Source organism: Canis aureus, chromosome 2 (assembly GCF_053574225.1).
Source record: "Canis aureus isolate CA01 chromosome 2, VMU_Caureus_v.1.0, whole genome shotgun sequence".
Classification (NCBI taxonomy): Eukaryota; Metazoa; Chordata; class Mammalia; order Carnivora; family Canidae; genus Canis; species Canis aureus.
The window spans coordinates 56652926-56678966 of NC_135612.1; the positions used below are offsets into that span (position 1 = coordinate 56652926).

General features: G+C 46.0%; 1 protein-coding gene across 2 annotated transcripts in view; it reads left to right on the forward strand.

Moving 5' to 3' along the window:
• The window catches only part of EFL1 (elongation factor like GTPase 1), a 126023-nt gene that overhangs the window by 96916 nt on the left and 3066 nt on the right, over positions 1-26041 (forward strand). For both annotated transcript variants that reach the window (XM_077874076.1, XM_077874075.1), the window contains exons 18-19: positions 8844-9826; positions 21092-21276. In XM_077874076.1, the coding sequence (XP_077730202.1) occupies positions 8844-9826; positions 21092-21276 (1168 nt within the window). The remainder of the gene's footprint in view (positions 1-8843; positions 9827-21091; positions 21277-26041) is intronic.

Here is a 26041-nt window from a genome sequence, read left to right on the forward strand (position 1 = left end):
AAGAGGCCCCCTTAAAATTTCTTGCAGAGCTGGTTTGGAGGTCACATATTCTTTTAGTTGCTGCCTGTCTTGGAAGCTCTTTATCTCTCCTTCCATTTTGAATGAGAGCCTTGCTGGATAAAGTATTCTTGGTTGCATGTTCTTCTCATTTAGGACCCTGAATATATCCTGCCAGCCCTTTCTGGCCTGCCAGGTCTCTGTGGAGAGGTCTGCTGTTACCCTAATACTCCTCCCCATAAAAGTCAGGGATTTCTTGTCTCTTGCTGCTTTAAGGATCTTCTCCTTATCTTTGGAATTTGCAAGCTTCACAATTAAATGTCGAGGTGTTGAACGGTTTTTATTGATTTTAGGGGGGGATCTCTCTATTTCCTGGATCTGAATGCCTGTTTCCCTTCCCAGATTAGGAAAGTTTTCAGCTAGAATTTGTTCAAATACATATTCTGGCCCTCTGTCCCTTTCGGCGCCCTCGGGAACCCCAATTAAACGTAGGTTTTTCTTCCTCAGGCTGTCGTTTATTTCCCTTAATCTATCTTCATGGTCTTTTAATTGTTTGTCTATTTTTTCCTCAGTTTCCCTCTTTGCTATCAACTTGTCTTCTAGGTCACTCACTCGTTCTTCCACCTCGTTAACCCTCGTCGTTAGGACTTCTAGTTTGGATTGCATCTCATTCAATTGATTTTTAATTTCTGCCTGATTAGCTCTAAATTCTGCAGTCATGAAGTCTCTTGAGTCCTTTATACTTTTTTCTAGAGCCACCAGTAGCTGTATAATAGTGCTTCTGAATTGGCTTTCTGACATTGAATTGTAATCCAGATTTTGTAACTCTGTGGGAGAGAGGACTGTTTCTGATTCTTTCTTTTGAGGTGAGGTTTTCCTTCTAGTCATTTTGCTCAGTGCAGAGTGGCCAAAAGCAAGTTGTATTGGGAAAAAGAGAAAAAGAGAGGAGAGAAAGAAGGAAAGAAAAGAGAAAGAGAAAAAAAAAGGGGAAGAAAAAGAAAAAAAAAAAAACGAAAAAAAAAAAAAAAGAGAGAAGAAAAAGAGAAAGAAAAAGAAAGGAGAAAAAAAGGGGGTGGGGGAAGGAAACAAATCAAAAAGCAAAACAAAACAAAAACAAAAACAAAAACAAAAACAAACAAACAAAAAAAGAACCACGGGGGAGTATCTTCTGATTCTGTGTACTTTAAGTCCCTTGGCTTCTCCTGGAAGTTGTCCGTCTAGCTGATCTTCTGGGGGAGGGGCCTGCTGTGCTGATTTTCAGGTGTTAGCAGTTGGGGGAGCTGCTGTGCCTCTGCCTGGTGCAGGGCTCAGTGGGGGTTGTTTACCCCGTGAGGCCGCAGGAGGAACAGCCCCAGTGGCGGGGCAGCTCTGGAAACCTGGATTCAGCTCCGGCAGGAACTCCGTCTGCAGGGCCTGGAGGCTCCGGGGCGGGGCCGCTGATCTGCTCAGCTGGGGCAGGAGCGTCCTCGCTGTCCTGGGCCCTCCCGGCCTCTGCCTGTCCCGGGGGAGGCCGGATCCTGGGCTGTGTCCCGGCGCCCTGTGCTCCGGAGCCTGCGCTGGTGGATTCGCGCTCCCGGGCCGCGCAGCCCCCTCCGCACGGAGCCTCTTCCTCTGCCCGAGGCCGGCCGAGCTGCTCCCGGGGCCGCGCAGCCCCCTCCGCGGAGCCGCCGCCCGAGCCCCTTCAGCTGCTCCTGGTCCCGCCGGGTCCCGCCGTGCGCGCTGCAGCCCTTAGGGAGCTCGGCGCACTCTCCTGGGCGCGCAGTTGCTGTTACTGTCCCCGGGAGCCCGAGGGCATCCTCGCCCTCCTGGGTCCTGCTCCACCTCCCCGCGAGCCCCTTTCCGCCCGGGAAGGTCGGTGCAGCTCCTGCTCCTCCGGGACGGGGCTCTCCTGTCCTGGGGTCACTCGCCCCGGCCTCAGCCCGGCTCCTCGCGGGCCCCTCCCCCTTGGAGGCCTTTGTTCCTTTATTTCTTTTTCCCCGTCTTCCTACCTTGATAGAAGCGCGAACTCTTCTCACTGTCGCATTCCAGCTGGTCTCTCTTTAAATCTCAGGCCGGATTCATAGATTTTCAGGATAATTTGAAGGTTTTCTAGGTAGTTTGGTGGAGACAGGTGATTTGGAGACCCTACTCCTCCGCCATCTTGCTCCTCCCCTCAAGAGGGTTTTTTTTTTAAACCATTGAAATGTTATGTTAGTTTTTGGGGTCTTTGAACTAAATTATTTTCTCTTTTCATACTCTGTTGCCAATTAAAATTCAGGTTAAATAACCTTACATTTCTCAGGCCATTAACTCCTCTTTAAAAAAAAAAAAAAAAAAAAAAAAAGATGCTTTTCGGCACTTAGAATTACATTTCAAATACTGTTTTCCCATAAACCTAAAGTTAATTTAATTGACTATTACTTATTTGTATCTTTGTTTAGTCTTTTTTAATTTTCCTCTTCATGGCTTTCATATGGGTACTTTTTTTTTTTATCTCAGGAGAAAAAAACTATAGTTTACAATAAAAGAAATTTGTTTTTAAAAAATATGCCCTTAACATAGCATTAAAATACTTTAATGCATCAGTTTATTTTGGAAACTACTCTATGTAAACCTTTTTAGAAAATATCCAAATACCTGAAAATAAGTTAGACTTACATTGAATGAGGCTAACAAAAGCAAAAACATATCTACTTTTCAAAAAATATATACTGTTTTAATAAGATACTTGATAAGTTCTGAATTGTTTATTATCTTCTTCTCCTAAAAATTCGTTTCTGAAAGTGAGGACACCAACCCCCTTCAAAAGAAAACACAAATAATCTCTGTGTGGCCCCTGGTGTGACAGAGAAATAATGCTCAAGTTCATTGTTTACTGCCCCTTGTCAAAGAGGAGACCAGGAGCCCAAGTAGGGAGGGATAGTTAGCAGGGAAGACTAAGCATTGGAGAGGATAATGGATGGATCCTCCAGGACCCTGTGAGGCAGAGTTCTGTTACGTGCCCCATGGGGACCCCGAGTAACTGCATCAGCTGGTATTGACTACAGGTCACTGTATCTTTAAGTCCCTCGTGGCGTGTCGGAGTTTAGGGCACCTTGATGAATCAGGTGCTAGGTGCTAGCTTGTCCCAGGCCAAGAAACAGAAGAGAATATTAAAAGCAGTATTATGCCAATAAATTTTAAAGGAAATGGACCAAGTCCTAGAAAAATCTGACCCATGAAAAAATAGAAAGCCTGATAGTCCTATAACTATCAAAAGAATTCAAAGTTGGAATTACATTAAACATATCAGTCAAGGGGCACCTGAGTGGTTCAGTCAGTTAAGCGTCTGCCTTTGGCTCAATCATAATCTCAGGGTCCTGGCGTCGAGCCTCCAGTGGGGCTCCCTGTTCAGTCAAGAGACTGCTTCTCCCTCTGCCCCTCCCTCTGCTTAGGCTCTCTCCTTCCCTCTCTCTCCCTCTGTCTCTCAAATAAATAAACCAAATCTTTATTTAAAAAAATATACCAATGAATGTGTCTTTACCAGATTAACAGAAAAAAAGAGAGAAATCATCTCAGTGGACAAAGGAAAAACATTTTTTTTTTTAAGGAAAAACATTTAATAAAGTTCAGCATTCATGCATGATCAAAACTCATAGCAAACTAGGAATAGAAGGGAATTTCCTTAAACTGATAAAGAGTATCTTCAGAATAACTATAGCAAACATGTACTTACTGGATGAAATTTTTGAAAGCTTTCTTTTGTGATCAGAAATAAGACAAGGGTACCTCCTTTTACAAGTTCTGTTTAGCATTATATTATCCGTCTTGGGCAGCATTATAAAGAATAAAAAATGAAGGGTATGGGAATTGAAAGAGAAAAATTAAAACCATTACTGTTTGTACATGATATTATCGTGTACTAATAATCCAGAAGAATCTACAGAAACTGTTAGGATTAGAAAGTAAATACAGCAGAGTTGCTCTATTCAAGATTAATATGCAAAATCTATTGCATTTCTATATACCATTAGTAAACAGAAAATGAAAATTATTTTAAGGTTACTATTTATAGTAACAAAACTATTAAATACCCAGGAATAAAATGTACTCATATATAGGCCCTCTGTGCAAAACTTATAAAGCACGAAAGAAAGTATCTTTATGGCTTTAAAAAGTTAATATTATAATGATATCAGCTTTCCCCAAACTGATTATATATTCATAGCAGTCCCAATCAAAATCCTGCTAACTGCATGTGTTTGCAGAGCTTGGCAAGTTGATTCTGAAGTTTGTGTGGAGATACAAAGGGCCAGTAATGACCAAAACCCTTAAAAAAAAGTATAACAAGGTGCAAGTTCTTACTGCACTCACTGGAAATCAAAACTTATTTTAAAGCTACAGAAGTAGGCTCTGTGCTGTTGACACAAGGATAGATGGATGGGTGGGTAGACTCTCACAGAGCATAGAAATGAGGGGTACAGCGGAACAGTGGGAAGGCTGCAGATGGGGCTGGCAGCTCAGGCCTCTGAACTCCTGACATCCTGAACTCAGACATTTATTCCAGGTATATAGTAGTGTGGAAGGCAAAATCATAAAGTACCTAGAATATGGGAAAATATCTTCGAGGCCTCAGGATAGAGCAAAGCTTCTTAAATATAGTGTTAAATGCATAAATGACAAAGTGAAGTTTAATCATCAGAAGATACTATGAAGAGTAAGAAGGTAAGCCACAGGGTTGGAGAGCACATTTGTAATACGTGCAATAAACAAAGGACTTAAAGTCCCAATGTATAAAGAATTCCAAGAGAGGAATTCATTCAAGAGGCAACAATCCCTAGAAATTGGAACAAAGACTTGAACAGGTGCTTTACATAACAGAAGTCTACAGACCAATAAATACATGAAAAGATACATGAAATGAAACAAAATTAAAACCAAAGTGAGATACCTCATACCCACCAGAGTGGTTGAAATTTAAAAGTGACAGTATCAGATGGTGGCAGAGATAGGCAGTAGGAATTCACTTACATAACTAGTGGGAATGTGAATTGGTATAACTACTTTGGAATACAATTCCATACTATGTACTCAGGTAGGATGTAGGTATTTCCTGTGGCTTGGCAAACCTACTCCTGTTTCTAGTCTAAGGATACTTAACACAAAGTTTGACAAACATGCATAATGAATATTCATAGCAACAAACATTTTAATAGCCCAAGACTGAAAACAACTCAAACAGCACAGTGGGTAAATAAATTTTGATATTTTCTTACCATGAAATTCTGTAATCTCAGTGAACAAGCTAACAAGCGAACATGGAGAAATCTCACAACATAATCCTGAGCCAAAGAACCCAACTGAAAAAACAAAATTCAATTCTGTTTATACATATAGCACAAGAAAGCAGAGCAGATTGAACTAAAGTATGGGGGTTCCAGGTTCACGTGATAAAAAGAATTTTAAAGAAAGGACGACAGTAGAACTCAGGATGGACTTGGAGGAAATTCTGACAGGTCCTGACAGCGAATAGTCTTGACTTGAGTGGTTGTTTACGTGGGTCAGTCACAAGTTGTTTACATGTCGTCAGTCACAGATCAGTAGATGTTTGTTTGGTCACCTGTCCTATAGGACTATAGAATTTTAGAGTATTTTAGCCCTCATGGGACAGAACCTGCCTTCTAATACATAAGCTTCCTTTTCAGCTCACACACATTTTCAGGAATATATTATGCGCAGGAGCGGGAGGTAGGGGACAGTCTGTCTTGTCCAGGCCAGAGAAACTGTCAGTGTTCTCAGTGTCCAGAGCTCAAGGAAGTACCGGTCAGAGACCACAAGACCTCCAGGTGGTGGTGGTCAGGGTGACAGGAAACTGCAGGAAGTTACTGGGGTGTCTGAGCCTGCTGCATCTTCTTTGAAGTAATGGTGGCTCTGCATTCCCGGGATTTGAAGAGCCTTTGATCCCAAGGGGCTTTGCAGGTGTGACCATCCTGTGCACAGTCCCACTTCCATGGCGTGGTTTTCATCAATCTCATAAATGATTCCTGTAGAGAATTCCTGGGACCCTCCGAAACTTGAAGGCTAGTCTGACACACAGCACCTCACAACACGAGGAAAAGGGGGTGATGTCATAGATGTGGCACTCATTATCTTAGTAGCTGTGCAGTGATTTTCTGGAATGTTCTAAAAACATGAGTGTTTTTTCTCAAAATAATGATAATTTAAAAAATATTTTCCTATTTCTGAGATTGCTAAATGCTTTCCTTTTTTAAAAAAATCAGAAAAGGGTATTAAAATTTTATTGAATGCTAAGCATTTTTACAGATGGTTACATAGATTGATTACTTTATTTGACATTTTTAATATGCTATATTATTTTAACAGATCTCTTAATACAAATAAATTTTTATACCCTGTGATAAAAGCTACTTAGTGTTGTGGTGAAGTATTCCTTTGATGTGCTATTTAACTTTCAGTGTAGTATAACTGGAAAAAGAATGGATTCTGGGGTCAGACCTAAATTTGGGTCCTTGGTCCTCTACTGACTAGCTCTGGGACTTTGGGGGTGTGGCTTAATGTTTCTTACTTCTGTAGAAAATGAGGATAATACTAAAGATATAATACATGTAAAACATTTAGCACAGTGCCTCATACATAGTAAATGACTATTTAAAAAAAAACACATATATCCTTTTTTCTCACCGTTATTTTAGACTTTATATTTGAATTCTTAAGATTGAACTGCAGGTTTGTCTGTGTAGTTCAAATATTAAAGTATATTTTATTATTTTCTTAACACATGAAAATGTATGGGGCATGTCCTGGTGTACATAGAGGGCACCAAATGCATGTTGATGATGACTTCAGCTATAATTTTTATATTAGCCACAATACCTTGAATAAAGTAGTACTTTTGAGTTTTTTATTTTAATTCCAGTGTAACTAATATACAGTGGGTTTATTTTAAAAGATTTTATTTATTCATTCACGAGAGACACAGAGGGAGAGGCAGAGACATAGGCAGAGGGAGAAGCAGACTCCCTGTAGGGAGCCGGATATGGGACTTGATCCCTGGACCCCAGGATCATGACCTGAACCAAAGGCAGATGCTCAACCACTGAGCTACCCAGGGGCCCCCTAATATATAGTGTTATATTATTCAGGTGTATAATATAGTAGTTCGGTTCCATACATTACCCAGTACTCATTGTAAGTGTACTCTTAATCCCCATCACCTATTTCACAAAGCATATATTTTTCTTATTTTTTTCATTTTTCGTTTTTTTTTTTTTTTTTTTTTTTTTTTAGAGATAGAGGGAGAGGCAGAGAGAAAGTCCCAAGCAGGCTCCATGCTCAGTGCCAAGCCCAGCACAGGGCTCAGTCTCACAACCCTGAGATCATGACCTGAGCCAAAATTTAGAGTCGGCTGCTTAAGTGACTGAGCCACCTGGGTGCCCCTCACAAAGTATATTTTAAATTAATGCAAAGTCAAGAAAACATCCCTTACATATTCTGTAACAGTAAGAACAGTGAATCATAACAGCATTGAAATAAGCTAATCCTTGAAGGTGAACACATTCCCTGGCAAAACCAAAACCTTTCTTGAAAATAATGTTTTTTTACATTATTTTCTTCCACACTTTATGGTATATTCAGGTTCCATATTCTGAAATCAGTTAGGTTCAATTTTTACCAATTTTGATAACATGCTGTTTTTAGAAAACCATCCATTTATTGAGTTTTCAAATTTAATCAAAAAGAATAAAATCAGATAAACCAAATACCTGCCTAGATCCACAGAATGTGGATAAACTTTTATGTTTAGTGTTTAGTTTTCTTACTGAATAAGAAATGTTCAATATTCTTATTGAATAACATTTCCCAGAGAAAAGCATTGTTCTGCAATCCCAAAATTTCATATAACATGTATATGTGAGCACATACATGTTTGTATGTCCATTGATCTGCATATCCATCCATCCACTGCCAGTGGCAGACATAGAGCAGACCAGAGCCTTGATGTTACCTGAGAGTGAACTAGATAGAAAAGAAGAGAAAAATTGCATGGTTCTTTGTCATCACATTCAATCCACACCAATTTCTCTGAATCCCCTCTCTGCAAATTCATGATTCATTTGGAAAAAAATGCAGCATGAAACTAAACCTCATGACATGTGGAAAAGGGGCTTTCTGAACATGGTACCAGACTACGGTCCAAGACCCGCGCTGGCCAATACAGTAGCCACAGGCTACGTGGGGCTATTTCAGATTAAAGTTAAGTAGAATTAAAACTTCGGTTCCTCAGTCACATCAGCCACATATCACATGCTCAGTAGCTACGTGTGGCTATTTAAATTTAATTAAATAAAGCCTCATCTCCCCAGTTGCACACTCCTGCATCATGCTAGCCTTGCCATGAGCCTCACTATCAAAGCCAGATATGTTGCCGGCACTTGACAAGGTGTCCTTAAGTTCTGATATTCTTTGTTCAGAGTTATAATCATGGAGCTTTTCTTCTCCAGGTTCTTAAATTGGCAAATATTATTTTAAAGAATTCATATGTCAGATCTTACTAAAATATTTATTTTCCACTCAAAACATCTTTTTCTAAATAGATGGCTTATTTATTTTGAGTGAACAAAGCAGTGACATTCTTATATATGCACAGAACTCCCTGAAGATATGTCCCCATTAGAGGGAGTCCTTTCAATCCAAAATGAAAGCGGATTTTGAATTCTGATATGATGTACAGTACCGATCTTTCCTAGTAAATCACTTCTGTGTTTCTGTGTTTTTGCAGACTCTCCATTTTGTGATATTTCTACATGGGATTTTTGATGCCATTTTTTATTATATAACCTTGCTATTTCTTTTGAATTTGTCTGTAGGTTTGCTAGGATTCAAATCAGTGTATCTGAACCCATTATTCCATTCAGAGAAACAATCACCAAACCCCCAAAAGTTGACATGGTCAATGAAGAAATAGGCAAACAACAAAAAGTTGCAGTTATCCACCAAACAAAAGAAGATCAGAGCAAAATCCCTGAAGGAATCCAAGTTGACTCTGACGGGCTCATCACCATAACAACCCCCAATAAGCTTGCCACACTCAGTGTTCGAGCCATGCCCCTTCCAGAAGAAGTCACACAGATCCTGGAAGAAAATAGTGATTTGATTCGTTCTATGGAGCAGTTGACATCCTCTTTGAATGAGGGCAGACATAATCAGATGATGCACCAGAAGACCCAAGAAAAAATGTGGGAATTCAAAGGGAGACTAGAGCAGCACCTAACAGGGAGGAAATGGAGGAACACTGTTGACCAGATCTGGTCATTTGGCCCAAGGAAATGCGGGCCCAACATATTAGTAAATAAGAGTGAAGACTTTCAGAACTCAGTATGGACAGGCCCAGCCATCAAAGCTTCAAAAGAGACCAGTAGATACCGAGATTTTGGCAATAGCATCGTGAGTGGTTTCCAGCTAGCAACCCTCTCTGGCCCCATGTGTGAGGAGCCTCTCATGGGTGTCTGTTTCGTTCTGGAAAAATGGGACCTAAGTAAATTTGAGGAACAAGGGGCGAGTGATAAACACAATCCAGAGCAAAGAGACTTGGTGCAGGAGGGACAGGGGGGAGGAGAAGCCTGTTCCAGCAAAGGTGAAAACCAGGGACTCCAAGATGGCAGCCTTGAGCCCATGGAGAAGAAGACTTCCCAGAGAGGAGAGTCTTCACTCACTGACTGCTACGGACCCTTCTCAGGACAGCTCATCGCCACCATGAAGGAAGCCTGTCGCTATGCCCTGCAGGTGAAACCTCAGCGTCTGATGGCAGCAATGTACACGTGTGACATCATGGCTACCGGTGATGTTCTTGGTAAGAAGGGGCGAGTATGGTGAGGTCTCTGAGATCAGAAAACTCAAATGCACTTAATATTTTTTTTACAGAAGCTACATCATCATCTAGTTTACTAAAAGACTAAGGTCTTTGAAAGCCAGGCATCTTAAATACTAAAATTGTGATGGGGTGGTTGGGGGAGGAAACTTGATTACCCAAGGTCTTTTCATTTGCGGCACATAGACTCTTTTCTGTCATGAGAGGTCTGGTAAATGAGCTGTAAACTGCCCAGAAACATCACCACCCAAACCTGTGCAGTATTTTCTTTCTCAAGTGAGTAACCGTATCAGTCTGGGTAGCCAGAAGTCTTCCTGGAAATGGTCAAAGAGGTGGGTGACATTCTTACACACCTAACACAGAAGGGCTTCTATAAATTATGGGTCCCTGTGGAAGAAGAAAATTGTTGGGGGCTTTATTCACCACTAAGCATTACCTTAAATCCCACTCTGATTTTTCCTCTCTGGAAGAAGATCCTCTGGGATCCCTGGAGACACAAGCCTTGGCATTTAGGAGCTGTTCTGACTTTTGACAGCTGGTACTTCTTGCTAAGACTTACTGTCTTCATCTGTAAGAAGTACAATAATCATTCACTGGAGGTAGGAAAGATTAACAGGAGAACACAGATTTGGGTTTCGAGCTGTGCCTGGCACGCGGCAGCTCTCCTGTGGGCCTGGAAGGGTGATAGGGAGCTGAGCGCTGGTTGGGAGAGTGGACCAAATTACTAGGTTTCCTCTAGGTCTGCGGCCCTTTGAGTCACTTTGTGGTTATCTTACATTCTTTTTGGTAAAGTTCTTCTGCTGATTCATTCCTAAAAGCAGCTATCTAAATTGTTAGGGCTTTTTTTCCCCAAAAGAAATGTATGCCTTTCTCCACAGCAGGGCTCTTATGATAGGGACTTAGCATCTGTAACAGTGTTTCAGAAACAGCTGGGTTACACAGTCACACGGATTTGGTGATGTGGGGCTGCTCAGAGCCTGTGTGTGCTGTGAATCACATCTGCGGGGGTGCCATGTAGTATACAATGTGCCTCGGCATTATTTGGGTCCAGTGTATCATTAGTAGCTGTGGAATCCATAGATTAGTTTGAGAAAACCAATCAAGGCCATTCCCAGATGTTATTCTCCATTTTCACCAAGAACTTTCTTAATTCATGAAGGCAGAGGTGGAGTTAGAATCAGGGACCCATGAAGGAGACCTGAGCTCCAACTTCTCTAACCCTGACAGATGCCACCTCAACTTGAATGCCTTTGTTGATGGGTGGCTCACAACCTGTTCCATGATGAGGCATCATCTTTCCTTTCTTGAGCAAAAGTCTTGTCTCCTGCTAGTTTCCAACCATGTGTGCCTCCTCCACACTGTGGCACGTTTGTTTTCTAGGTACGTCCTGGAGAAGACTCTCCAGAGCCTTCGGCTTGTTTTTTTGAGAAGATTTTCTGTGCCCTTTCGCTGTTCCATTGCCGTCTGTTGAGGCATACTTTACTTGCTCAGCATCCCTCTTAAAGCAGCCGTATGTGAACATAGCACCGCAGATACCATCTGACCGGCATGGAGCACAGACTTGCTCTCGCCTCCCCAATGTGACAGCACTCTCCTGATGACAGCGTTTAACAGTTGCATCCTGTCACTGACTCGTAGGGAGTCAAAATCAACCTCAACCTCGTTTCTTTTTAAAATAAGTTATATCTTCCCGCTTATTCTCCAGAAAGCAGAATCCAAATTTTGGTATTGACTAGGTCATAGAAAGTACATAGTCCCCACAGACAACTGTATTTAGTTATGAGTCAGCCAGATTTATACAATTCATTTTTCCCTTAGGTTTTATATAGATACACAATGCTTATAGGAAGGTTTTTACTGTTTGTTTTTAATGCCAAGACAAAGAAGTCCCAGCACCACAATCTTAACACAGATTCTTTTTTCATTTTTTTTCATGTGTCTTTTTTCATCTGCTGAGAACTGAAACTCTGTAAGCAGTGAACTGAATGTTTTGATGAAGTTAAGTTCCTTCATATATATAGATTTCCCCTGATGATCAGCATACCAACCATATAAAAGAAGTAAGCGTAGGTTGATAAGCTATTGTGACACAGTCCATGATGTCCAGAGGCCTAACTCATGCTTGTATAAATATGCACAAATCTTTAATATTTTCTTAAAAATCTGCAGGGTTAGTTAGCATGTGGCTTCGTAGTCTGCAGCTTATACTGCAGGGGGTTTTCACCCCACTCCCCAGAGGTTCATTTGTTGGTAGATGCCTATCATCCATAGTTTCTCAGAAGGCCAAGTTCCTTCAGGAGCATGAGATCCAGAGACAGAATCCATGTACCTGCTCGTCAGCTTCTCTGCTGTCTTGAACGCGAGTGTTGTCTCTACGTGTGTGCCCCCCACTAAAGAGAGAGCAGGACACACAGATATGAGGAAGCCCTGCGTTCCGGCTCTTCTCTGTTGACACTGCACATGTTTCTCCTCACTGTGGGCCTGCCTCAGTCACTTTGAAGCTAACAGAGAAGACCCTTTGTGGTATCATTAGTTGGCACTGTGGTTTTGTCAGGATCGGCTTAACACTCTGGATGTGCTTCTATCACCTTTTCTTCTATCCACCGTGTGTGTCCTCTTAACGACAGTGAAAGTATCCCTTCCTTGACCCAAGGTTTATTTTGGAGCTACTGTTGTATTTGAGGGGTGGGGAGGATCTCTTCTCCTCTGTCTCTCACTGGGACTATTTGTGGTTGATATTTCAGACTCTTGTTACTCCTGAAAGGAATTTTATCTTGGAGTTTGTTATCCTAAAACTTGTCTTGTTCTGTTTCTTCTTGTATATGCGGTTGGGGAATCCTTCAAAAAGTCTGTGGTCCCCATACATCTGCGCCTGTCCTTCCTTCTCTTGCACTCCTACGATAGTGACAGGAGCACATATCTCTTCCTCAAGTTGCCGGCTCTCCTACGTTGTGTGTTTGGAGTAGCATTTGTCCTTCGCTTTCTGAGAAGACAGTTTTTCACATAACACGTGAAACCTGGATCAGCTGTTGGCATTTATCAGACTGAAACTCTGGGCAGACTGTCGAATCAGTGTGCCATGCCCGCTTCCCCTTTTCCTGTAGGAAATCACCACCAGGACCCTTCACAAGAGCAGACAGCCCTAGGACAGCCCCTTGAGATATCGCTGGGTTCCTGGCCTTTCTCTCCATCCTGGCGCTCTTCTTCACCTGGCCGTCAGGCTGCATTCTGGCACCTAGTGGGAGAGTTACACACACATCTCCATCCTCAGGGTTGTTTGCCCTCTTCTGTCTTAGGAGCAAAGTCAGTCTTTTCCTCCCCTCCACCTGGTACACCTTCCACTGCGCTGGCCTCTCTGCCCCCAGCAACACGGCTCCTGTGTGTGGGCTGGTCATTGCTCAGCCTCAGTCCCATCGTCCCTGGCTGGCCTACGTGGCTGCCACATCTCCGCCTCACAAAGAAACTATTTTGATTTGGTCTGGAATTATTCCCTCCTGAATTAGTGTGAAGCTGCTTAGAGGGGAGGGTCTCCTTTCAAGTTCATTTTCCCATGGCTTTGAGGGGCTCTTGGGTAATGATAGCCATGCTCTAGTACCCAGCAGTATCCCTGCCTGGATATTCAGAGATCTTCCAGACTTTGCTGACCGATGCTTTAATTCTCCAAGAATTGACACAAGAAGAGTAAAAAGACAAGTTCAGGTCTTTTTTATTTAACAAAGTCAGTGTCCTTAGTCTCTCTTAAAAATGTAGTTCCTTCTACACAGATTGTTAAAGTATAGAAGTCTTTCTTTAAATAGATAAAATTGCTTATGGTCAGATTGGGACATTCTGTGGAAAAATAGTCATTTCAGAATCACTTTACCTGGGGAATGATCCCAAGAAAATGGCCTTCTTTACTTATAAACTCTATTTTCTCAGAGGTATGGTTCTGTTCTCGTTCTTTACCCATGAAAATTGTCTTTGATCTTATTTTTTTAAGACTTTTAAAAAATTTTACTTAATTTCTTTTTTTTTTTGTAAATTTATTTTTTATTGGTGTTCAATTTGCCAACATATAGAATAACACCCAGTGCTCATCCCATCAAGTGCCCCCCTCAGTGCCCATCACCCAGTCACCCCACCCCCCGCCCACCTCCCCTTCTCCCACCCCTAGTTCGTTTCCCAGAGTTAGGAGTCTCTCATGTTCTGTCTCCCTTTCTGATATTTCCCACTCATTTTTTCTCCTTTCCCCTTTATTCCCTGTCACTATTTTTTATATTCCCCAAATGAATGAGACTATGTAATGTTTGTCCTTCTCCGATTGACTTATTTCACTCCGCATAATACCCTCCAGTTCCATCCACGTCAAAGCAAATGGTGGGTATTTGTCGTTTCTAATGGCTGAGCAGAAATCTCACAGAGGAAGACATAGACATGGCCAACAAGCACATGAGAAAATGCTCCACTTAATTTATTTCTTAGAGAGAGAGAGTGGGCATGAGAGACAGAGTGAGGAGGAGAGAGAAAAATCTCAAGTGGACTCTGCACTGAGCAGGAATCCTGATGCAATGCTCAATCCTATGACCCTGAGATCATGACCTGAGCCCCCAGAGTCAGCCTCTTAACTGACTGAGCCCCCCAGGCGTCTTTAACATTAACATTAGTGGAATTTGTTTGTGTTTTTAATTCCCACGTGGGTAGCAAGCTGTCTCTCTTTATATTCCTTCTTCTAACCTGGTAGCTTCTTTCATTCTTGGGTTCTCATTGTTTTTGGCAATAATTTCACGTATGAAAAATAACTTTTTCTGGTAGTTCTAGAGTTTTGTTTTTTTAGTTCTAGAGTTTTAATCACAGCAACAGCTATTGTAGTCCATCCTGTGTTTTCACCTATAGGGATAAATGCTCACATTGTGAGAACATGCATGCCTTAACATGTCAGAAACAGTCTTAATAAGTGTCACTGTTTACTTTTAAAAACCTTTCCTATTCCAAACTCGGAGTTCTTTCTACATTTCATCAGCATCTCATAATTCATTTCAACAAAAATGTACAGATATGTATGTATGCCTATGCTGTGTGAGATCCTGCTTTGAGAGATGAGTTGGGTGACAAAGCCTAACTGTAAAACAGGAAGTGCAACATGGTTGAATCCAGTGAATAAATATGGCCTTCCAGTGAAATTTTATGAGAAATTGGGATTAGGAAAATTCGAAACAGGGTAGACTTTTTGAAAGTGATAGTTCTTTGAAATGGGCTTTGATAGATGGAATAATTTTGAGTTGAGCAGCTAAGTGTGAAATTGGCTCTCTGTGTACCACAGACTAAAGACAGAGCCTACAGAAGACTGGTATCTACTTGGTAGATACCAAACTACTTACAGGAGCTTCTTTTCAGCATTCCCTCTAACCCTGGATGGCTGGTTGGTTGAAGCCAACTGTAAAACCTTGCATTTACCCATACTAACTGATGTCATGTTGAGTGTGTGTTCTTACCTAGTTACCCTGATTCTGTCCAAGTATCTCTTAGCCTTTCAGCATCCTGTCACCTTGGGATTTGATCCCCATGCCTTCTGAGCCTGTAAGCTGCTGGTGATCATCGTAAGGGCACGGAGCTGCAGTCAGAGCACTGGCGCGTCTTCCCAGGGTGGGGGCAACTGGTTGACATGCTTGTCCTATAAACTCGTGGCTGAATTCCTCTGTAGGCAAGCAGGCAGCCCACATTCCCCACAGTCCACAGCACCCTGCAGCGCATGTTTGGTGGAAGCCCGTCTGCATCCTGTCAACCACATTTGCTGGATTTAGCAGCCTGGTTGCTCTGTAACAAAAGGGAAAGAGGTTAGTGTGACCTGATTTATTAGAGTGAGAAGTGCCCACCAATTTTGCCATCTATGTGTTTTAATTGAAGTTACACTGCAAGGGCTGCCAACAATAACAGAAACCACAAGATGAAGAAAAATCTTCCTCCTTGGAGATCAACATGTCGTTTTCCACTTTCTTTTACAATCTTCATCCATAATACTACATTTTGCGTGGCTCTAACCTTATGGTAGCAGGAGTGTAATATTAGTTTTGCTTTTTGTATTTACTATTCATTTTATAAGCCCGCTTCCATGTGGCTACTCAGTATTCACAAAACTTCATTTTAACCTCTGCATAACATCCTATCAACTTGTTAGGCTATAATTTACTTCCCATCATCCCCAAATTGGAAATCTGCATTGTTTCCTGTTTGTTGACTGTAAGAGAAAACATTGCTATGAACAGCTGCTTCCTTTCCTAAATACTGGAGGAAAAAAAAAAAAATCATACCTTTAATTTCCAAACTTTCAGCTCGAATGATTGTAGAGTATACAGACCTGTCTTGCTGCCTATCACAGAAGAAAATATACATATAAGAACATATAATGAATGCGTTTAGAGCAGAGTAGGTTCAGTGAAGCCCAAGTGGTGAAGAGATGATTTTCCTTGTTGTAGGATCCCATGAAAGATGGTGGTTCTAGATGGGCTTTAACTCATGAAAAGGACGTGACCATGGAGTGGGAGTAGGTGCATTGTAGGTAGAGTGGGGAGTGGGAGGACCTCAGGTGGCTGTGGTAGTGAGTGCTCCAGCTGTGCTCTGTGCTGCAGGGCCTGGATTCCCTGGGGCTTGACATCCTGGGTTGCTACAGGCCACAGAGGGCCCTGAATTCGGGCTGAGAAATTCGTGGTGTAGTCATTCAAAGACCAGCTGTGACCAGACTGTTGTCATCGACTAAGCTTTTTGTTGCTGTGGTTTCCCTGGTGGGTGCTTGCTCTTGGTGCCTTGCATGCGGTACAGCGGGGTACACCGTGGCCTTTGGCGCATGGACAGGGGTCTCCTGTATCGTGGAGCAGACGTCTGGTTGAAGGGGAGCTGGAGTCACCACAGAGGCCACACAATGGTGAGTCCTCCTGGGTAAGGCAGCCATCATGGCTCTGTGAGAGCAGAGCCAGGGTTACAGGGTCCAAGCACTGGACACACCTGTCATAAAAGCCAAGTATCTTTGGAAGGTTCTATTTATAGCTATTTTCCCCTGTTCAGTGATCCATCACTGTGCCCCAGTTTCAGGATTTAGTTTTAGTGGAATTAAAATTGAATGGCTCAAAATTACACGATTAATTACATTCAGCCTCCATCTCAGTTATTGATCTGAGCCCGCTGGCATGACCCCCAAGGAAGGGGCCTCTGCAGTGTCTGCCCCTGGTGGTCTCCACTCCAGTTCACTCATCAGATCACCATCTCTCCCCCGCCCCCACCCTGCGCCTCGCTGTTTCGTATCTGCTTCTGTAAATCACCTACAGCTTTTCCTGCAACAAGCTAGCTGAGTCAAGGTTACGAAGGTTTTCTCCCCTCCTGGGAATCGCAGGCAGCTACATAGGGCATCTAGGGGACAGACCCTTGTTGTGCTGTGTCAAAGCTTCCAGACCATACCCAGAGTGCTATGTTCAGGTCTGGGCTCCAAATGTTGAGAGCAGGATGAGAGAGTCACAGTGGTACAGATAGGAAAGGGTTGGGATGGAAAAGTTGGAGGTGTTCAGGGTGGAGAGAGAGCCAATTATCTTCCAGGAGCTTATAGGCTGGTCTCCCTGTGAGAGAAGCTGGGGCTAACAGAAACCAGAGGGGAGCAGGTTTGGGGCTGGAGAGTGGCCCATGGGGGAGGGTGGCCCTGATGGACTGGGCCTTGTGGGAGGAGGTAAGCTGCAGAGTGGTGAGCAGAATCTCTGTGGCAGCTGGGGTGGATCACGGTGACCCTTCCGTTACCCCTCTGACCTCTGTTCTGCTTCCCTACCGCAGATTGCTAGTCTGGATGACGGGTGGGAACTGTGTTTCATCCCGAGCATGCTGGCTTTGGAGGAGTTGGGGTGCACGTGGGGATGCCCTGGCAGTCACAGTCAGCGTGGGTGACCGCGGGGCCTAGCAAAGAACTGGTCTCAGCAGCTCAGGCACGGCCTCCCTAGCTTAACTCACACAAAAGATATGGATGGGCTCTCTGTGGGAAGTGTTCAGAGGAGCGATGGGAGCCTCGGCCAGTGGTCCTTGGGGCGTTGGTCCCTGGGTAGATGCTGCTGACAGTCAGAGGGCCAGGCTCTGAGGGTCGATGCTGATGCCAGAGAGAGCCGTCAGAGGTGTGGGCCAGCAGCTTCAGCCACGCAGAAATCATGAGAGGATGGGGAAAGGACATTTGCCATCTGAAAGTGATGGTGGCACGTCAGGGCAGCCATCGTTCTTCAGCCCAGGCTGCCGGTAGAACCCGGGTGTTGAAGAAGTGAAAATCTGAGCACTCGGGAAACAGAAGAAAGGGAGCAGTGCGGGAGCTGGCGGGAGAGAAGGGGAGGCCGAGCCTTTCAGCACGAACAGAATTGCAATTTGCTTGTTTTTCCATTAAATCTGGAGATGAGGAAGACCCCTTAGAGTTTTTAGGGGTTTTTATTCCTAAGGCCACCACTGTCTGACACAAGGGCCTCCTGCCTTTTGTTTCCTTGGTCTTTCCTGATCACCACCACCAGGGGGATCTGAGTCCTCAGAGTTCGCAGGCAGAAGGCTGGCTCTGCGTCCTCAGTTCCTAGGGACGCATAAGCAGCTCTAGGTGGGCGCGGGTGCACCGGGTCAGCCCCCCCCCCCGGGCACCTAGGGAGGAAGGTGGGTGCGGGCGCACCAGGTCAGGCCCCCCCACACCCCGCACCTAGGGAGGAAGGTAGGTGCAGGAACACCGGGGCAGCTCCCCCCCCCCCCGCCCGGCACCTAAGGAGGAAGGTGGGTGTGGGCACACCGGGGCAGCCCCCCTGGACACCTAGGGAGGAAAGTGGGCGCTGGCATACCGGGGCTGCCCCTCTGGGCACCTAGAGAGGAAAGTGGGCGCTAGCGCACCGGGGCAGACCCCCGGGCACTTAGGAAGTAAGGTGGGTGCTGGCGCACCGGGGCAAACCCCCGGGCATCTGGGGAGGAAGGTGGGCACGGTCGCACCAGGTCAGGCCCCCCACCCCGGCACCTAGGGAGGAAAGTGGGCACTGGCGCACTGGGGCAGACCCCCGGGCATCTAAGGAGGAAGGTGGGCACGGTCGCACCAGGTCAGGCCCCTCGCCCTGGCACCTAGGGAGAAAAGTGGGCGCTGGCGCACTGGGGCAGACCCTCGGGCACCTAGGAAGTAAGGTGGGTGCTGGCGCACTGGGGCAAACCCCCGGGCATCTAGGGAGGAAGGTGGGCACAGGTGCACCGGGTCAGCCCCACAGGCACCTAGGGAGGAAGGTGGGCGCGGGCGCACCAAGTCAGCCCCCCTGGGCACCTGGGGAGGAAGGTGGGCATGGGCGCACCGGGTCAGCCCCCCAGGCACCTAGGGAGGAAGGTGGGCGCGGGCACACCGGGTCAGCTCCCCCTACCCCGGCACCTAAGGAGGAAGGTGGGCGTGGGCACACCGGGGCAGCCCCCCTGGGCACCTAGGGAGGAAAGTGGGCACTGGCGCACCGGGGCAGCCCCCCAGGCACCTAGGGAGGAAGGTGGGCGCGGTCATACCAGGTCAGGCCCCCCGCCCCGGCACCTAGGGAGGAAAGTGGGCGCTGGCGCACCGGGGCAGACCCCCGGGCATCTAGGGAGGAAGGTGGTCGCGGTCGCACCAGGTCAGGCCCCCCACCCCAGCACCTAGGGAGGAAAGTGGGCGCTGGCGCACCGGGGCAGACCCCCGGGCACCTAGGAAGTAAGGTGGGCGCTGGCGCACCGGGGCAGCCCCCCCGGGCACCTAGGGAGGAAGGTGGGCACAGGTGCACCGGGTCAGCCCCACAGGCACCTAGGGAGGAAGGTGGGCGCGGGCGCACCAAGTCAGCCCCCCTGGGCACCTAGGGAGGAAGGTGGGCGTGGGCGCACCGGGTCAGCCCCCCGGGCACCTAGGGAGGAAGGTGGGCGTGGCACAGCGGGGCAGCCCCCCTGGGCACCTAGGGAGGAAAGTGGGCGCTGGTGCACTGGGGCAGCCCCCCTCCGGGCACCTAGGGAAGAAAGTGGGCGCTGGTGTACCGGGGCAGCCCCCCTGGGCATCTAGGAAGGAAATTGGGTGCTGGTGCACCGGGGCAGCCCCCCTGGGTACCTAGGGAGGAAAGTGGGTGCTGGCGCACTGGGGCAGCCCCCCTGGGCACCTAGGGAGGAAAGTGGGCATGGGCGCACCAGGTCAGTACCCACCCCCAGCACCTAGGGAGGAAGGTGGGTGTGGGCACACCGGGGCAGCCCCCCCCCCGGCACCTAAGGAGGAAGGTGGGCACGGGCGCACCGGGTCACCCCCTGGCACCTAGGGAGGAAGGTGGGCACGGGCACACTGGGGCAGTCCCCCGGGCACCTAGGAAACATCAGGGACCCTGCCAGTGCTCAGAGAAGATTTCTGCTCTGCTCAGCTGCAACGCTGTAAACTTTTAAGGACGGATCAGTTATGCAATGAAAACTTCCTAAGTGGCAGGTGAAAGAGGAGGCTTTAATGAGAGTATCTGCTGGCCCCAGCTGGTGCCTTACAGCTGTGTGTGAGTCTGTCTCTCTTCTTAGCGTCTGTCCTGCTTACCAGTTGATAGGAGACTTCGCACCTGGAGGCACCGCTACCGAGCCGCCCAGGGAAGACTTCCCCCTCGCAGTGTCAGGCAGCCTCGGGCCTAAGGATGAAATGCGAGTATTAGCCAAGAGGATTTGGTGGTGTTCTTGTGATGTGGCAGGAGACGTTGTTATCAGACATTAAAGATGCCAGGGACTATCCGTTTTCAGGGGGAATAAAATCTTACGCCACTTACATATTAGCGGTTCTTAAAAATTTGAGCATCCAGTTGTCTCTGTGTGGTTTTGTTTCTGATATAAAAAATGTCACTGTGCCAGTTGCCCGCTTATGAGTCCCAAATAGCCTTATGCTATCACCATCCTATTAATGATGTCTCATAGTTATTAAAATAGTTTAATATTTACAAAGCCCAATCACACTCATCTCATGAGACTGCTCATGGGTGAAATTATATCAGAAGTTCCTCTGAAAGTCTCTTGCTTCTCATGCTGTGTTGGGATTGCCCTTTAGGTAGGATGATTTTGCTTTTTGTTACCTTTTGCCTCTAATTTTTTTGTAGCTTACTTTTAACTACTGAAAAAGTTTTCATGCTTTTGGAAACTTCAGTTATCAGGAACCAAGTTACACTCACTGGTGGATTGTTATGGGGGTGTGCGTAATCATGTCTTTGTGTGGCTCTAGATACATAACTGCTCAGTGAATTTAAAAGCTGTATGGCCTTGCAGGTCGTGTCTATGCCGTCTTGTCAAAGAGAGAAGGTCGAGTGCTTCAAGAAGAAATGAAAGAAGGGACAGACATGTTCATCATCAAGGCGGTGCTGCCCGTTGCTGAGAGCTTCGGCTTTGCGGATGAGATCAGGAAGCGGACGAGTGGCTTGGCCAGCCCGCAGCTGGTGTTCAGCCACTGGGAGGTAACAGCCCTGATCCCCTTCCCTCCTCCTTGGGGGCACATGTGCTTCCTGCACATAACGCCAGAGAGTGGCAAACAGGACCTCCCACGCCGGCTGGTTTTCCTGCAGCTCCGCCAATGGCCCTGGAGACGGCGCAGGGCTGCTTTTCATTCAGATCGAATGATCCTTAGGTCACAGGTGGCCTGTAATAAACACACACACATACGTGCGTGCGCGCGCACACACACACACACACACACACACACACTCATTTGTTCCTTTTACTGGATGTAAAATTTAAGCCACAACATTCAATTCTGTGTTTCCCTTCGAAGATAGATTTCAGATTTTTTTTTAAAGATTTTATTTATTTATTCATGAGAGACAGAGAGAGAGAGAGAATGGCAGAGACACAGGCAGAGGGAGAAGCAGGCTCCATGCAGAAAGCCTGATGTGGGACTCGATCCCGGAACTCCAGGATTACGCCCTAGGCCGAAGGCAGGCACCAAACCACTGAGTCACCCAAGGATCCCAGATTTTAGATTTTTAAAGGAAAATCACAGACATTTTGAAAGTGAAACTCTCAGGAACTTATCTTCTGGGGGAAAAGTACTTGAAGTATTTAGGGGACAGTTGTGCTTCTTGCAAGGGACAGCTTTCAATTCCGATGCATCATGTAACCTTCATTCCGCCTTGTGAAGGCTCAGGGTCTCCACGGCTCTCACATGTACTGGGATGAAGGGGCTCATCAGAACACCCCACTGCCAGGGTAGGGAGAGGTGGGTGAGAGCAAACCTTACCTGAGATTAAAACTGGACGTGTTGATCCACGTTGCTGGGGAGAGAAGAGAAGATGGTGAGCAGGAGAGAAAGGTAATAATCCAAGGAGGGTAGGGAGGTCAGAGCAGCCTTCTGGAGGCATCTTTGAGCAGAGACCCACAGGTTGCTGAGACCAGAGGCGCGTGCTGCTGGGGGGAGTACAGAGTGCATGCCGGAAGCCTTGGAGAGGTCTCAAGACATGGCCTTGGGTCGGGAGTGGAATATTTTAATTACTGGCTGTAAGTCACTTTACAGGGAATAGAAAGAATGTCACAGTGTTCACTCTTCCCTGGGAGGGTCATTGTTATTGGAAGGAGCATTGGCTCTGCAGTGGGAGACTCTGGTTTTACATAGTGTCCTTCTGCTCCCTGGGGCAGACGGAACCTGCTCAGTGTATCTCTCCCTGACATCAGGCATGGTGAGTGCAGGGCCTGATGCCCGATGCTATGGGCCATCGCTGGCATGCGTGTGCTTGGCATCTGCTCCATGCTCAACTAGGCTTGTCTCGGCCACTCAGACCACCAGGCTCTTCTTCAGTGCTGCCCTGGCACAGCTCCCGGTTTCAGATCGGGGCTCAGCTGTTCCTTCTCTCACCTCCGTTAGCCAGATGGGTCCCATATCAATGCAGGTATTAAAGGCGAATGTAGGGATCCCTGGGTGGCACAGCGGTTTGGCGCCTGCCTTTGGCCCAGGGCGCGATCCTGGAGACCCCGGATCGAATCCCACATCGGGCTCCCGGTGCATGGAGCCTGCTTCTCCCTCTGCCTGTGTCTCTGCCTCTCTCTCTCTCTCTCTGTGTGTGACTATCATAAATAAATAAAAATTATTAAAAAAAAAAATAAAGGCGAATGTAGTAAGTGAGGGAGAACCTCCTCTTTAAAATGAATTTTATAGTCAGGTAACTCAGCATAGTAAAGAAAGGTGACTCTTGAGAACCACGGACCTGGACAGGGCCAGTTGTACTTGGTCAGTTCGTGTCACTTGAAGTGATAACTGAAGATGCTAATCCAGAGCTCACACCTGAGTCTGCCTCTCCATAGAGAAAGTCATTCTTATAGCTTGATAGAACTACGGTTAAGGTTCTAATATAGGTTCCTTTCTTATGTCAGCACAGTCTCCATTTTAGCAGGGATTTGCTATGAAACTTTTCTTGCATTGTGTATTTTGTCTAGAAATGAGGTTTTGGTGGTTTTACTGGTTTATATCTGAATAGATGTCATTGCTATATTTCGTTATGTGGAAAACAGGTGCTCCAAAACATTTAACTGACTGGTTAACTTCTGAATTTAAACAGGTAGTAATTTCCCACTCACCCAAACTTTTACCCTTTCAGTTTGGGTTTTTGGCACTCAACTTTATGTAAGAACACAGAGCAGTGAGAAATAGGAGGAGTGGATTTATCCAAGCAGCTAGTGAGGAACTCCGTCTGTGGTGTCAATCAGAGTGATGCTCTCCGTGAAACACATCTCGACAGCCCTCTCCTGTGTTTTTTGGGGGGACCAGAGCTGTGATTATGGGGCAGTGCAGCCAAATGATATGTAGAACCACAGCGAGATTTATCCCACTTCAAAGCAATGACCTTGAGAGGCAAAGCACTTTCTTCATTGGTGCTGCCATGGCTGAAAACAGCCTCCAGAACTTGCAGCTCATGCTTCTGATATCTTTGAGATGACAATTCATCCGTTTCAGGAAGATAGCCTCAATCCACACTACTGACGGGACCGGGGTAGAGTATGCTTGATCAGCACAGAGAGTGTAGTTAGTGATGCCCAGCATTCCCTGCATGTAAGATCCAAAGAAGGTATTCACAGCAGTTGTAATGTTATCAATATTGGAAGAGTTAGATGTGTGAATTTATATATTCTATTGTTTGTTAGAAATACATCATCGCTGTATAGTCAGATTTAAACCGGAAAGTGGGTTTATAAAATGCATTTTAAAAAATCTGTCATGTTTTCATGGTTTCTTAATTGGCAAATAAGCGGCAGGTAAGGCTGTTCGTTCAAAAGGGTCTCAGAGTAGAGTGGCTCAGCTAAGGCAGAGCTGCTCTTTTGCATCTAGGGCAGCAGCTTGGGGTGGTGGGGGCTCACTGGGAGGGGCTTAGGCTCCTCTGGTTTGCTGGGCTCCTGCTGATGGTCCAGAGTGGCCATTCTGCCTCCCACCATACCCCTGCATCCCTGCATTCCAGCCAGTAAGAGGGGGGCTTGCGCCTTCCCTGCAGGGACACGGTGGGATTTCATACAAGTCCCATTGCCCACAGCCATTCATACGGACACATCTGATAATGCCCACCTAACAAGGAGGCTGGGAAATGTTGTCTTTGACTAGGTCAGGAGACAGCAAACTGTGGCCTGTGACCTGTTTTGGTTAATAAAATTCACTGGAGTATAGCTGTATCAATTTACATATTTTCTGTGGTGGCTTTCCAGCAGAGCTGAGTACTTGCAACAGAGACCGTGTGGCCTGCGGTCTAAAATATTGACTGTCTGGCTCTTCCCAGAAGAAGTGTGCCCCCTCATCCTGATCCTAAGTATGCCCACCTGAAATACCTATTAGCCAAGAAACTGGGGAGGATGGGTGCTTAGGGGCAGCCATGTAACAACAGCAAGTTTATACCAAGTAGGCAGTTTTTGTTAATGTGAAAACCATGATGGTTTTTTCAGTCTCCATTCTCTCTCAATTAAAAAGAGGCCAGGCATCTTACATACTTAATAATAGTGGTTTGGTTTTTTTTAATATTGGTTTCTGGCTTCCTTAGTTTGTTATTAAAAATCAGTCTCCTGACAACTTTAAAGAGAACAGAGTCAAGAATTTGGTGCTGTCCCGTGTCATCCCCCGGCCACCTGTCCTGGTCCTATTCCCAAAAGCTTCGCATCTTTGAAAGTCTTGAAAACGATGTTATAATTAAATGCCATTGATCTGATAGTTTCTGGCTGTCTTGGTTTTTCCCCCATAGCTAGGTTTAGAAATAACGCTGTTGTTGAGATCTGGCTTCTCACTCCAAGGCACTTTCTTTCATTTGTGTTCTATCACACCATATAATTTACAATCAAGAGCTTTTGAGAGAAAGTGCTTCAAAAAATAGAGGAGATAAGATTACAGGCATTTTCCACGAGGAAACCTTTGAAGTCAGCAATCCCATAATTTCTCTTTCTATGTTTGGCCCCTTCTATGAAAAAGGAAGAAAAGGAGCTAATAACAGGCACAGAAAGAAAAATATCCCCAGCCAGTGCCGGGGTACATTTGTGTTAGCACAGGCTCGGGATTGGCTGTGTGACGCTGAGCCCACCCTGGGGGCAGGCCCGGGCTCCCCTGCCTTGAGGAGCACAGTTAGGATCACGGGAGCGCCCGACGGGGTTATCTTGGACTCGGTGTTTCCCACCTGCTGGCCCTAATCCTGGTGGCAGTTGGGTATAGGACGGACATGGGGCTCCCCAGACTCTTTCCTTCCGAGCTCTTTTCCTCTTTTCCTCTCTTCTCTTCTTTTTTTTCTTTTCTTTCTTTCTTTCTCTTTCTCTTTCTCTTTCTCTTTTTCTTTTTCTTTTTTTAAATACTCAGGACAACAGCAAACACTTGGGTGCCTCCCTTTCCATGAACTAGTAAATGCCATTCCCTTCAGCCTGTGGGGTTGCAAAAAAAACATTCTCCCCTTGGGCCGATGAATTCTGGCTGAGCCAGTTAGCAAACAGCATCTTTTCTTCCAAACTGATGCCTCAAGGATGCTGTTCATTTTGGCATAGCAAGTGTGGGCGCCTGAGCTCCTGGGGACAGTTGGATGGGAGCACCTGCCTGCAGAGGAACAGGGAGGGTGGTAGGGAACACCTGCCCTGGGGAGGAGCAGGGAGTGTAGGCGCCTGAGCCCCCAGAGAGAGGGTGGTAGGGAGTACCTGCCCTGGGGAGGAGCAGGGAGTGTAGGCGCCTGAGCCCCTGGGGAGGGTGGTAGGGAGTACCTGCCCTGGGGAGGAGCA